Genomic DNA, 15,556 nt, shown 5'->3' with positions numbered 1-15,556 from the left:
GAAAGACAGTTGTAATATAGGTGTGTGGAAATTTGCTTTTAGGCAGCGGGTTGTTGATTGCTGGAACAGACTTCCATCTGTTATTGTGGAAATTGATAGCTTAAACAAATTTAAGGCTCTACTAAACAAACATTTGGAGTGACTGGGCGAGTGAATTGGGAAGTGTTTTTTGTTTTTTTTCCTTTTGGCTGATGCTGTATAAGCTTTCTTTCTTGCATCAAAAGCATAGGCTTTCTTTCTTGCAACTAATGCTAATATTAAACCAGGCAGTTGCAGCATTCTCAATTATAGCAAACATGGTGATGGGTCACTTGACAGGTGGCTAATTTTCTTAAGCTTATACAAAAAGATTTTTTTTTAATTTTTTTATTCTTGTTTGACAGTACCAATATTTCATCCTTTATTAATGTATTGCAATAATTATTGTACAGAACTTTTTATTTTAATAAAAAATTAAATTTTTAAATGGTGTATTTTTACACCTTTTATTCTCAAAACAAAAAAATAATTCTGACATAAATTTATAAATAAACATTTTAGACATAAACATGAATATACATATCCCAACTTACAGTTTAAAAGATCCTTAAGCTGTCAAAATTTTTAATATGCACAAAAGCAAATACAGTCAAAGCTCTTTATAGCAACCCTCTTTTTAAACATTCTCCGACACGTTATAACATCCTATGTGGTTGGTTCCAGCCAATTTCTTATTAAGCTAATGCCATTTTATGAACAATCGATATAATGCCCTTCTGATATAATGACTGTTTTCTCATTCCTCTGGGGGGGGGATCATTATATAGTTTTGACTGTATATATTTCTGCTTATTTTGTGAACAAATACTTTAAAAAAAAATTTAAAACTTACACACACATAGCTCACTGAATTGTGACCACCCCTCCATCAATGATGGGGTGGTCACAATTTGGATATGATGAAATGCAACACACTGCACACATTAACTAGCTTGTTTTTATTGGTATTCAGTACTTGAATAATGTTAACTTTAAAGTATATCATCTGTATTAGGTAGGTAGTCAGTAATCACTGAGTGTGTGTGCATATACATTACATATTATTATTCATTTCCATTTTTAAATTTTCTCAAAATTTATTTCAAATTTGGCATGCAAAATTTGAATCTATGCATCTTGCTTCCTGCAGTGTAGTGGCCACTTGAGAGAATATCAGATTTTGTGTTCCCATTTTTACTATGTGAAAACAATAAATCTTTCAAAAACAACTAGGGTAAGACTATTAAAAACAAGTAACATGAAACTGTAAACAAACATGTACTTTGAAACTTTGTGGTGGGTCACATGGCAAATCCCTCGCACTCAATTACCTGAAAAATGATTTTAAAAAAAAATCACTTCAGAGAAATTCAGTAATGGCATGTCTATATTTAGGAAAGCACAAAAGTTTCTGAGCTTATTACTAATTAATGCAGGATCATTATGTTTGAAGGTCAGATGACCTGCCACTACCACAATCTAATTAAGATCAACTCACGGTGATGATGCATATGAACCATCAATTTCATCACAGAAAGAAAAAAAAAAAAATTCTTCTGTACTGCAGTTTTAAATTAATAAAAGAACAAAATCCTGACAACAATTTTTGCAACTTTTCTTATATTTCTCATTACCATTATCTTTTATAACTCTTGAAAGTTCATAAACATGGAAATTCACCTATAAACCTTTCATTTTCCCAAATTAATTGCAAAGTTATTATCTTACCTAGAAAGTTAGAAGCTGCCAAACTAGATCCTGTTCTCTTTTTCTTTCTTTTTCTCCTAGGCTGCTGACTGTTTGACTTGGGAGTCTCAATGGGTTGGGTTGTGGCATTAGCACTCATGGTAATTGTGCTGTTCAAGATATCACATAAATCATCTGTTGATAAAATAAAAAGAAATTATATTGGCATTAAAATTAGCAGGAATAATTCCAAGTTCAAAAACAAGAACAATTTCAGGTAATAAAAACAGTCCACTAAGAAAACTTTTCCATTCCCAAAGCACAGTGATTGCCAATATTCAGTGATTCTTCAATTCATAATACTTGATTTAAATTTATCGTTTTATTTGCTAACTTTCATTTTACAATAACCTTTTTGTACTGTGACACCATTATAACATCTGTATATGGTGCAATAATGCTTAATAGCAACGCACAAAGAAGCTGCCCGAGAATGCTTATCACCTGTTATTAACGAATTTGGGCATCATATTTCCACAGGCACCATTTTATGATATTCGGGGCTATTTTTGTATAATGCTACTCTCAGGAACCAATTAAGAGTGCATCAGAAGGTGCCACTGTTTCATTCACTGTGATTGAAATTGCATTATGTAAATATTCAGAGTTCAGCTTTATAATTCACAAACCATATGAGAGAGGACCCAAATTTAGAAGAGTACAAATAAAATGACTAACACACCATAGAATAAAATTAAACCATTATAAATCAGTATTAGTAAATGATACAAAGAGTTTTTGCAGCATCTATCAAAAAAACTAAGTATAACCCATGTTATCTTCACTCACGTTACCTAAGCATTTGTCTAAATCCCATATAAATTTAAATAAGCTTCTCAACTCTACAAGAGTAGGATGGATGTTTATTTACACAGCAACATTTTAGTACCAAGTGTAAATTTCTCCACATATTCGGAGAAATATATGTGGAGAAATTATCCTTTCTCAATTTAAATCACTGACTTCTTGTGCATCACCTGAAGAGCAAAGATGCCCTCAGCATTCAATTTACTCAATCCTTTTAAATCCACAATCAAATTATTTACACAGATGCCTAACTGCACCTTTTTGTCTATCTGTTCTGTATAAGAACAGTTCTTTATAGGTAAAACAAATTTTTTTTTTTGGTATTGGTATTTAAGGGCACAAGGTAAAACTAATCTTGTTACTCTTCTTTGTAGACAATCTATCATTCTTGAAATGAGATTTCCAAACCAGTCAAGATGAGGTTTAATGCTTTATACAGGGTGAAGCCCTGGGAACTAGTGGTTTTTATTTTACAATATTTGGACAAATTGACACTATACGGGGGGGGGGGGACTATATTTAACAAGATAAATAATGCAGTTCTAGTTATTAAAAATTGACTTCGATAAATGTTTTCCCCCAACCCCCAAGTAGACAGTTTTTTAATCTATGCAGAAAATTTTTGATATGACATGTTTTCAACCAATCAGTCTGATTTCTTGAAACTGTGTGTTGAAACTCAGCTTTTAATTTTGGGATTTCCTAAGAAAAAGTGCCAAAAATTCTTTCCTTCAGATAGCTCCACAGGAAAAACGCATTTTTACACCTTGGAGGCTGTGCAATGTCAGCAAATTTTGAAGTCTTATGCAACATGCTGCATGATATTTATATAGTGGCACCAGAAGTGTAGGTGATTGTGCGTCTTCTTGGAAATAAACACCATTCTAATTTGGTCCTAATCTTTGTAACACATTTTAAAAAGATGGTTTTTTGTTGTTTTTTTTTATGAAAACCCCAAACACGAGAGGTATTAGAACCTATGGTACTTAGTACCGTGCTTGGGCTGGAGGTTGAGAAGACAAAAGAAGATATTTGTTGACATTAGACTTGAACTTCTGTAGACTGTAATTTTCAGGAAATACGTCTGAAGGAGGGTTTTTCCAAGTTTTTCAAGGGCACAAAAGGTGATATAGTTGTACACGTTGGCACTAATGATATTAAGAGTAGGAGACCGGCAGAATTACTCAACAAGTACAGGTCACTGTTGAAAAAAAGCCGAGAATTAGGGTTGAATTTAAAAGTGTCTGCAATTCTGCCCAGACACGATAGGAGGGAGTATATGATGAGAGCCTTGTCGATCAATTCGGCCCTGGAAAGATTGTGCAAGGCTCAAGGGGTAGAATTTTTTTCAGCCTGGACTGTACTTGTTAACAGGAGAGATTGCTTCTACAGGGATGGGATACACTTAAATAGAAAGGGTGCAAGAATATTTGCTGATGCTATCGAGGCAGTGTTAGGTGGGTCGGAAAACTGCTAGCTTGGGAGGATACAAAGACTAATAGTTTAACAGTAACCGCAGGCAGAGGTGAAGGTGATTCTTGCACAACTTCTATTAGAATAAGAAGCGACCTGGAGCGAGGGGTGTTGGGGGTTTCAGGGACGGATGGCAGTCATCCTGGAATAGTTGGGTATATGGGATGTGTTAGGGTAATAAGGAATAGGCATAGGAACATGTATGCTTGCATGTATACCAATGCTAGAAGTATAGTAAATAAATTTGATGAATTTGAAGTGTTGGTCAAGACATCAAAGGCGGATATTGTTGGGATAGCAGAGACGTGGTGTCACAAAGATATAAGGAATGCAGAACTGGAATTTGGGGAGTACAATGTGTACAGAAAGGATAGACAGGACAGAAAGGGAGGAGGTGTTATGCTGTTAATTAAGAAAAACATAAAATCAAAAGAAGTGCATCCAGTTGATATAGATGGACAGTGCACTGTTGAGTCAGTTTGGTGTGACATAAGCACTGCAAAAGCAAAAATAAGAGTAGGAGTGTGTTATAGGCCTAATGACTCGAATGAGTACAATGAACAATTGTACGGAGAAATAGAGTGGGCCAGTAAATCAGAATGTCTTATAATGGGGGATTTTAACTTCCCAGATATTGACTGGAACTTGTGGGTTGGTCACTCACACACTAGTCAGACTTTTGTGGATTTATTGGATGATTGTTTTCTGCAGCAGCATGTTCGAGAGGCAACCAGAGAAAGTAATACTCTTGATCTGGTTATCAGCAGTGATCATTCGTGTATTAAGAATTTGCAGATAAAGGAACCACTAGGTGGCAGTGATCACAGTGTGCTGAAGTGGGATTTACTCAAAGAGGTAACTACCGTCAGGGGTAAAGGAAAGGGTTTTTGCTTCCGTAAAGGGGAGTACAGTGGTCTCAGACAGTTTTTAAATTCTGTACAGTGGGATCGACTGACGATGTTACAAACAGTAAATTCTAAGTGGGAAGCATTCAAGGAATTAATCGTGGAAGCTACTAGACTTTTCATACCGATGAAGAAATATTGTTCAAGGTTTAGGCCTAAATGGTTATCAAATGAACTAATGAGACTCGTGACAGAGAAGAAAAATGCATGGGATGCATATAAATTATCAGGCGACGCAGAAGCCTGTAGCAGATATAAGCTAGTCTGTAATCAGGTCACAAAGGAGGTTCGGCAGGCAAAGGCGGATTACGAGAAATCTTTGGCAAAAGATGCTAAGAAAAACAGCAAGGATTTCTTTACTTATATAAACTCTAAAAGGAAGGGGCTGAATATGATTGGTCCACTTGACATCGATGATCCTGCTCAGATAGCAAACAAACTGAATGAGTATTTTGCATCTACATTCACACGTGAGGAATCATTACAGATTGAAAATGGAAGAAGGTTATCAAATTGTAGCAGTGTGCTTAATGATTTTGTAATAACTGAGAGCAAAGTGGAGGAGAAATTGTTGAAGTTAAACATAAGAAAGGCACCTGGGGCGGATGGGATCTATCCAGTTATATTAAAGGAGGCGGCAAAGCAACTAAGCAAACCCTTAGCCATAATTATGAGAGCATCCTTGGATTCAGGGGAGGTTCCCACGGACTGGAGATGTGCAAATGTATCCCCAATTCACAAAGGAGGTTCGAAGGGTGACACGAATAATTACAGACCAGTTAGTTTAACTTCTGTTCCGGGTAAAATAATGGAGTCACTGGTTAAAGATGCATTGCAGGATCATCTAGACAAGACTGCAGCAATAATTCAGACACAGCATGGGTTTGTTAAGGGAAAGTCTTGTCTGACAAATTTGATTGGTTATTATGATGTGGTCACAAAGGAACTGGATGCAAAAAATAATTTTGATATCATATACTTGGATTTCAGGAAAGCTTTTGACACTGTTGCGCATGGAAGACTACTGTACAAATTGGAGCAGAATGGTATTAAGGGTAAGTTGCTACAATGGATAAAAGGATGGTTAAGTGGGAGAAGACAGAGGGTGGTAATCAATGGGTGCTGCTCTTCGTGGACTAATGTTATTAGTGGAGTCCCACAGGGTTCGGTGTTGGGGCCACTGTTGTTTTGTATATTTATCAATGATATTGATGAAGGTATATCAAGCTTAATGTCGAAGTTTGCAGATGACACGAAGGTTGGCAGGGTTGTTAATGACAGTAATGGCAGTGTGCTACTGCAACAGGATCTAGATAATTTGGGCAGATGGGCTAAGAAGTGGCAACTGAAGTTTAACCTTGACAAATGCAAAGTACTGCATATGGGTAGAAGTAACCCCAGAGAAACGTACCAACTGTGTGGTACTACACTTAAGGTGGTAGAAAATGAAAAAGACCTGGGAGTAATTGTGCAGTCAGATATGAAGTTTTCTGAGCAATGTAGACAGGCTGCTAGGGCAGGTCATGGGGTTTTGTCAATGATATATAGGAATTTTGCTAGCAGGGAAAAGGAGGTGATTGTCCCTCTGTATAAGGCAATGGTCAGGCCACGCCTTGAGTACTGCGTACAGGTCTGGAGGCCTCATTTTAGGAAGGATGTAGATTTGCTTGAGCGTGTACAGAGAAGAGCAACACGATTGGTGAGGGGAATGAAGGGATCCTCTTACCAAGAGAGGCTTAAGTTCTGCAAATTGCAGTGGCTGGAGACTAGGCACCTGCGCGGTGATCTGATTGAGGTCTATAAGGCCTTGAATGGGTTGAGCACGCTGAATTCTGATGGGATCCTCCCACTTGTTCAGAATACGAACCTACGGGGACATAAGTTCAAATTAAGAAAGGATAGATGTAGAATAGATGTGCGGAAATTTGCCTTTAGCCAGCGGGTAGTTAATTGCTGGAACAAACTTCCATCTGTCGTTGTGGAAGTTGATAGGTTAAATAAATTTAAGGAGGAACTGGACAGGCAATTGGAGGGTATGGTGTGATTTTTTTTTTTTTTTTTTGGCTGATGCTGCATAAGCTCCTACACTGCTTTCTTGCATCAAGTGCCACTACTACTACTACTACTACTAAGTAACGACAATTGAATGAATAAACAAGGAAGATGAAAAGTTGGTTCTGTGAGTCTGAAACTGGACAGTAAATGGATGTTGGCTGGCAGCGGCTATATTCGGACTGTTTTGAAAGAGTTTGTTTGTTATTTGGTTTTTAGGAGCATTAGCAACTAAGGCTATAATATTGCTCCAGGGATATGCGGTGGTCATTCCCTGCCCTTTCCACCTCCTCCGTATTTGGTGAGCACAGTTTTGAAAGACAGAGCGGGAATAACAGAAGCCAATTCAGAAGAACAGTGCCCATGGAAGTATCTGTAGAAAAGCAGGCAGCAGAAATAGTACATCTATGAGACAGCGAGTGGAGAGACTCTGTTAGAGAGGAGTCATTAATTAACCTAACTGCCCCCTTCTGAATGGAATCTAGAAGCCCAAGAAAGGTTTTGGGGGCACTGCCCCAGATGTGGGAACAATATTCAAAGGTAGGATGGATTTGTGATTTGTACAGAGTGAACGGTTATTTGGAAGAAAAGTAACACTGACAGCGAAAACAAAACCAAGTTTTTTAGATGCAAAGGAAGCTTGTAATGTGCTTGTGCCAGGTGGGATTAAAAGTCAGGGTAATAACCAAAGGAGATATATCATTTTGCCTAGAAATCGGAGTTCACCAAAGATAAGCATAGGAACAGAAGAATCCTTTTTGCAAGATATAAGACAAGACTGAGTTTTAGGATTGAAATCAACTTAGTTGTCTTTGCCCCACTGGAGAATTACTCGCAGATCAGCATTTAAGGAATTGGTAGCAGATCTTCGAGAAGTTGAAGCTAACCTTGAGCAGGGCAAAGTTTCTCAAAATGGAAAGTGGAATGCACTAGCAAAGGCACATGATGCAAAAAAGCAAGCTTATATAGATCAGCCAAAAAAAAAAAACCCTTATTTCACCCATCCACTCGGTCCAAATGTTTGTCAAGTTCTGCCTTGAATCTATTTAAGCTATCAACTTCTACAATGACAGATGGAAGTTTGTTCCAGCAATCAACCACCCGCTGGCTAAAGACAAACTTCCGCACATCTATCCTGCAACCATCTTTTCCTCAATTTGAATTTATGCCTTCTCAGGCGATTATTCTGAACAAGAGAAAGAATCCCATTCGCATTGAGCATGCTCAAACCATTCAAGACTTTATACACCTCAATCAGATCACCTCGCAGGTGCCTAGTCTCCAGACACTATAATTTGCAAAACTTAAGCCTTTCTTCGTAAGAGCAACACTTTGTTCCATTCACTAATCTAGTTTTGCCCTTCTCTGTACTCATTCCAACAGCTCTACATCCTTCTCAAAATGAGGCCTCCAGTCCTGTATACAAACTCAAGGTGTGGCCTGACCACTGCCTTATACAAGGGGTTAATCACCTCCTTATCCCAGCTAGAAAAATTCCTGTATATCATTGACAACGTGCTATTATCAGCAAAACTATGCATAGGATTTCCAGTCAATGGAAGGTCATTAATATACAAGAGGAAAAGAGTGGTGGAATGAACTGAACCTTGGGGTACACCAGCATTAGCGGAAAAGTTAGAAGACAGAGAGCCATCTACCATCACCCTCAGTGAGTGATTAGACAGAAAACTGGATAACCAATTACAAAACACAGTTGGCAAACCATAAGATGGAAGCTACCATTGTTTAGAAGACCTTTACACCAAACACGACTGAAAGCCTTTTAAGATGTCAAGAGCAACTACTTGTGTTTCACTGAATTTTTCCATTGAATATATCCATAAATGGGTAATATAAACCAGAATATCACCAGTGGATCGACACTGATGGAATCCATACTGGCGATCGTTGATCAAACGGGAGGCTTCTGGGTAATTTAAGAGTTGGCAGTTAATTGATTTCTCCATTACTGTAGAAAGAGTAGAAGTAATTGCAATAGGACAATAATTGGATGGGAGGGATTTGTCAACCTTTTTAGGAACTGGCTAGATATGAGCAAATTTCCAAGCAGGAGGAAAAACACCTTTGGAATAAGAAAGTGAAAAAAGGTGGCAAAGAATAGCAGCAAGTTCAGGAGCACAGATTTTGAGAACAAGTGGAGAAATACCATCAGGACCTCAAACTTTCTTAGCATCAAGGTTCGTCAAAATCCTTCTGACATCCTTTTGACAGAAGACCACAGGAGGCATTGAATGGAGTGTGTTGGGAGGTGTTTCACCAAAATCATTATACATGAGTTGGAAGAAAAATGGGATGCTAGCAGGTCAGCATTATCCTTGGCTGAAGTGACAACAGAACCATCTGGTTTTGACAGAGGTGGGAGTAGAGATGGACAAAAGTTGCAGCCAATAGCTTTGGCAAAAGACCAGAATGTTTGGCTACCATTATAAGGCCCGTTATAAGGCATTCTGATTTAGGGAAAGAAGCAAATTTTCTACTCTTAGCCTGTTCAAAATCTAGTTTGGACCAATTAATAACTGCTTTACAATTGTTGCATGCTTTGGTGTAGGCAGAAAATGAAACTGAAGAATTGGAAACAAGCCAATTACGATATGCAACATTCTTCTCTTCAGCATTCTTAGCACATTTATCGGAAAACCAAGATTTAGATAAAGGATGTGATTTTAAAGTGGAGTGTGTAATAAAGGATTCCATTCCTATAAGAATAATTTCACTGACACGAACTGAGTAATCATTGACATCAGAAGTTTTGAAAAAGTAATCTGACCAAGGAAAATAAATCTCCCATTTCGCATTCTTATAATGCCAAACAATACGAGGTTGGGAATAGCCATGAGAAAAGGCTCCATTGGAGAAGAGACAATCACCAAGTTGTGATCTGAGGTACCCAATGACCACTCACTTCGACCGTATACTTAGAAGGGTTGTTAGTGAGAAAAAGATCAAGCATATTGGCTGTATGGTTAGGATTGTCCGGTATTCTTGTAGGTAAATGATCAATTTGTGCAAGGTCATTAGTAATTGCAAAAGCCTCAGCATCTCGACCAGTTGGGTCGGTGTGACTAGAAAACGGAAGCAATCTGGAGTTGTGAACATTAAAATCACCAAGGAAAATTACCTCACTGTTGGGAAAGTTGGACTGGAGAAAGTCAACTTGCAAAGAGAGGAAGTCAAAGAGCTCCAAGTGATTAGTGAAGTTGGGAGAATGGTAGAGACAACAGATGAATTTGACACAATGAGATAGAAAGATTTTAAGCCAGAGAAGATTGAAAAGAGGAGATTCCAAATTACCAAGTCTCTGACAGGGAATATTGGAACGAACATATGCACAAGTTCCACCTTTGAGGTGAAAGGAATCATACAGCAAATAATTTGGGCAACTGAGATGAGCAGTGGTCGAATCAACCGATAACTGAGATTCTGTCAGAAAAGTACATGGATTTGGCAGACTGCAAGTGGAAATGGACATTGTTGAGATTTGAATTGAGACCACGTATATTTGTGAAATGAACTAGGAAGTGTTTGGGAGGTTTTAGATCTTTTTGCAGATAAGCTTACTCTATTAGTTTGATAATTCACTGTGTATTCAAAAGTAAAAAAAAAAGTGGGGGGCCATGCTGTATGAAGTAATGAAATTTTTGGTTATGGCATATACATGGTAAGAATATACCCAGATCCTTGACATAATGTGGCCCTGACAATGACCCCGCATACACACTACTCGGTCTCCCTCCAGTCACTATCTGGCAGAGTAGATATAGCAAGATTATACACTAGCTGATCCAGAAGCCTCCTAAAGAGTTACCAATAGGTTTGGTCTGGTGTACAGGTGACCCCCGTTTAACGCTGATAATTCGTTCCGGAAAAACAGAGCGCTAAGTGAATCCGCATTAAGCGAGCGCCGCATTCCGATAAGGTAACATATGTATTTGTGAGTTGAGGTCGGTGCCATAGGATATTTCCTAATCAATAATAAACGGTAGTGAAAAGATGCACAAATGTCGGTCAAAATATTTAATATTCAAATATTTGTACATATAAAATATTCTGCATTACATACGTATATAATTATGTGGTAACTACTTACGTATCAAAATTAAACTTAAAATTCCAATTAAAATAATGAATTTAATTGATTTAATTTAATTGAATTTAATCATGAAAAATGTGTCAATTTTGGGTTGAACTTTGGCCGTCTTCCAAGTAAACTAAAAAGGATATTAATTTTAACCCCCCCCCCCCCAGCGTTACCACACAACAATAAAGTCAACCGTCCTTCGCCGCTTTGAAACCTGGCATGTTTTTTTCTTCTTTCAGGCATTCGTTTCCACAAAAGTCCTGCTTCATCTATGTTATAAACTTGTTGAGAAGTATAACACACAATACCCCTCTCCAATAATTTTAACAAGTTCTTTTTTGAAAGTTTCGGCTCCTTGATCTGCACTTGCGGCTTCTCCCTGGATTTTAAATCTATTCAACCAGCCCTTACTAGTTTTAAATGGTTCCATTTTTTTTTTTTTTTTAGGTGAGTTTTCTTCAGATCATCATATAGGCTAATCTCTCTCGCTTTTTTCAATTCCTACTATTAGTTCACACTCTCCCTATATATATATATCTTGTTCAAATTTTCAATCATTAATAAAATACTTTTTATTCATCCACTCAAGTTCAAATAAATTTTTTTAAACTTGTAGTGGATGACACTTGATGTTAATACAGTTTTTTCAAATATTAATTCATTAATTAAATTTAATTAATTAATTTTAGTTTTATATGGGAGAAAAAAATTTCTCTTATATAAGATATTTAGCAGGATATAAATTTAGGAATAAGTACCGTCAGTGGCGAAGCGTGTAGATCGCTGGAAAAAAATTTCTTTTTCAGATCCTTTTTTCATTCTGGGTTCTAGTCTGAGTCAAGGAGGGAACAAAATGGAAAATGAAACATGTGAATAAAAATAATAGTCCAACACCATATATAGAAAGGAAAATGGAAAATTGCAAGGAAATTCGCTTTCTATTTTGCCACTTAATATTGTAATTCTGTCATATGTATATACATATTTATATTAATTGTAATTATTTAATAAAAAGTAACTAAAATAAAATTTTTCTTTGTTGACCTAAGTAGGAATTGACTTTAATTTTTTTTTTATATTACTTGTTATTATTTATGATATTTAACTTAACTGAATTCTTCATTGGATGTTGTCTTCAATAAAATTAGTTAGTCTTTCCATTTCAATCCTAATAGCCGGCCTAGCCTAGTTGCTTGCAGTGGAACAGCTATCTTTCCTGCTGCTAAAATTAATTCTTTATTTTTTTTATAATTATTCTTACAGTTAAACTTGCAAGTCCTAAATTATGGCACACATCCGCTTGTCTTTGACCGGAATCGATTCGCTTCAAAATGTCTAATTTAATTTTCAAATTCAGTAGTATTTTTCTTACATTTATAGTCTTCGTATTGCGCCCAGACGTTGCTGCTTTTTCATTCTTATTGGCCATTATTAACTCTCCGAAAATGTAACTACGTTGGTTGCATTAATTATGATACAATGTTCAAGTAAACTGTCCGTTACGCACGATGTGTAATACTGTACAGTGATTACTAGACTTCGGATAAATGCATATAAGGCAAATATTACAAGCAATATACTTGATCATTTTTTAAAATGTTGATTTCGGAACTACGTAACAGGTCACTGTACTGCAATTAAATTAGCGTGCAAGAAAATTTCACTGAGCGTGGGAAAATTTCTCAAGTCGGCGTGGGAAACGTTTTAATGCTGTTTTGCTATTCATTTTCAAGCTATCGACTCCATCAAATGAAACGATTTCGTTAAATATGCCAAAAATGCAATCTGTAAAAGAGCGTTATAGTGATCTGTGACAGCGTTATAGTCGGATACGGGTTATAATATAAGAACAGCGTTATAGCGAATCAGCGTAAAGCGAACCGCGTTATAACGGGGGCCTGCTGTACTAACTAGTGGCCGGCTTGCAAACATCGTTTTAGAGCTGTACCCTTGAAATGTAAGGAAGATTGGATCTCGCCATGATGTTCATCATAACCTCAAAAGTCATCAGTCATACTGCATGATGGAAGAGATGGGGAAGGGTTGACCAGAACTTAGCTCTGGAGACTATTCATGGGTTCCCCTCTGGTAAATACAGAGGGGCAGCATTCCTCCATATGGTGTGGGCGCCCCACCTCGACCCCTGCTTACGTTGTTTCACACCTGGGAGGTCACCCACAGTGTGCTTTTGCATGGAAGTTATACCCAGGATTACTAACAGTCCCACCATCGTGAAGGTGCAAGCAGAGGATTTGGCTGTCACAGACCATCTGGACTTTGCCGAAATTGGGTCCACTTTACTTGAATGGCACCTGAACATCAGTTCTATCAGCGTTTTAGACTCCCAGGTAGCAAGTACAGCTTGTCTGGCATATCAGAGAGAATGTCTGTGACAGCCTCAAGGACCCGATAGACTTCTGGCATTCCTCTCTAAATAACTCCTCATGTTTAAATGTAGATGCAAATTACTCATTCCGTTTGTCAGCTACTTCAGCAGGATTATCAAAAGTCAAACCAACAATATCAAGTGGACCAATCTGATTCATCCCCTTCCTTCTAGAGTTTACATAAATTAAGTAGTCTTTGTCGTTCCTCTTTGCATCCTTTGCGAAGGATTTCTCATAATCGCTTGCCTAATCTCCTTTGTGACCTGATTACAGACTAACTTTTATTTACCAATCTTTGGTGTCGTCTGATAATTTAAATATATCCCATGCATTTTTCTACTCTGCCACGAGTCTCGTTAGTTCATCTGACATCCATCTAGGCCTAAACTTTGAAAAGTATTTCTTATTTGGAAAAAAAGCTGAGTAGCTTCCTTTCCTTTTCCCTTGGTAGTTACATCTTTAAGTAAATCCCACATCGATATACTGTGTCACTGCCACCTAGATTCTTAATACATGAATAATCACATCTGATAATCAGATGAAGAGTATTACTCCCTCTGGTTCCCTCTCGAACATGCTGCTGTAGAAAACAATCATCCAATAAATCCACAGAAGTCTTGCTAGTGTGACAGTGACCAACCCACAAGTTCCAGTCAATATCTGGGAAGTTAAAATCCTCCCCGTTATAAGGCATTCTGATTTACTGGCCCATTTTTTCTCTATACAGTTGTTTGTTGTACTCAGGAGTCATAAGGCTATAACACACCTACTCTAATTTTTCCTTTCGGGGTGCTTATGTTACACTAAGCTGACCCAACATCGCACTGTCCTCCCATATCAACTGGATGCACTGCCGTAAATTTTACTTCTTAACTAACAGCATAAACCTTCCTCCCTTCCTATACACATTGTACTCCCTAAATTCCAATACCACATTTCTTATATCTATGTGACACCACATCTCTGATATCCCAACAAAATTTGCCTTTAATATCTTGAACAGCACTTTAAATTCATCAAATTTATTTACTATACTCCTACATTGGTGTATAGGCACCTGTTCTTACTCTGAGTTACCTTAACACAGCCCATATATTTACTTGTTCCATGATGACTCCCAGCAGTTCTAGAAATCAATGGAACTTTGCTTTCCAGGCTGCTGATTCCAATAGAAGCAGAGCAAGAATCACTTTCACCTCTGCCTGTGGCTACTGTTAATCTCAGTGTCTCGTAACCTGTGTGCCATGAGTATGCTTCAAGCGTGCTGCGGAAAATGCAAAATAAAGAAAATGAATAAATCCAAGTTTTATAATAAAAATTAATTCAAACAAAAAATTTATTTATTTACACTGCACCTTCTGGTGGTCAATGTGATGTCACATTTCGATTCCTAGTTCACCTATTCTTTCAACAAATTTCTTTTAAATTTCATGTATGTTCAAAAAAGATATATTAAAAGCATTAAAAACAAATAAGTGTATTATTAAATATAGTTGACAGAAATAACTTCCCATTTGTGAATGTATGAGTATAGTAGTGATTGTAGTGTATCGCAAAATTTAAGCATCTTTAAAAGTGTGCTGCAGCAACGAAAAGGTTGAGAAACACTGGTTAATCTATTAGTCTGTGAATCCCCCAAAGCTAGCAGTTTTCCGACCCACATAACACTGCCTCGATAGCATCTGTAAATATTCTTGCACCCTTTCAATTTAAGTGTATACCAATCCCTGAAGAAGCAATTTCCCCTGTTAACAAGCAAAGACCATGCTGAGAAAAATTCTACCCCCATGTGCCTTGCACAATCTCTCCAGAGCCCAAATGATTGACAAGGCTCTCATCATATATTCCCTCCTATCATGTCTAGGCAAAATTGTAGACACTTTCAAATTCAATCCTAATTTGAAACTTTTTTTCAACGTTGCCCTGTACTTGTTAAGTAAATCTGCAGATCTCCTACTCTTAATGTCATTAGTGCCTACGTGTACATCTGCTTTCATGCCCTTAAAGATGATATCTGCTCTACATCAACTTCTGTCCATGACAGACATACCCCTGGTCCTGTTCCATCT

General features: G+C 37.3%; 1 protein-coding gene across 2 annotated transcripts in view; it reads right to left on the bottom strand.

Moving 5' to 3' along the window:
- The window catches only part of LOC150088095 (MAP kinase-interacting serine/threonine-protein kinase 1-like), a 183,230-nt gene that overhangs the window by 109,851 nt on the left and 57,823 nt on the right, over nt 1-15,556 (bottom strand). For both annotated transcript variants that reach the window (XM_090369338.1, XM_090369337.1), the window contains exon 2: nt 1,747-1,899. In XM_090369338.1, coding sequence (XP_090225464.1) covers nt 1,747-1,864 — 118 coding nt within the window. In that variant the 5' untranslated portion in view covers nt 1,865-1,899. The remainder of the gene's footprint in view (nt 1-1,746; nt 1,900-15,556) is intronic.

The sequence above is a fragment of the Mastigoproctus giganteus genome, chromosome 3, assembly GCF_048544385.1.
Source record: "Mastigoproctus giganteus isolate SK-2022 chromosome 3, ASM4854438v1, whole genome shotgun sequence".
NCBI classification, from domain to species: domain Eukaryota; kingdom Metazoa; phylum Arthropoda; class Arachnida; order Uropygi; family Thelyphonidae; genus Mastigoproctus; species Mastigoproctus giganteus.
Note: the sequence above shows the minus strand (reverse complement) of the source record. Positions and strands in the feature narration are given on the sequence as shown.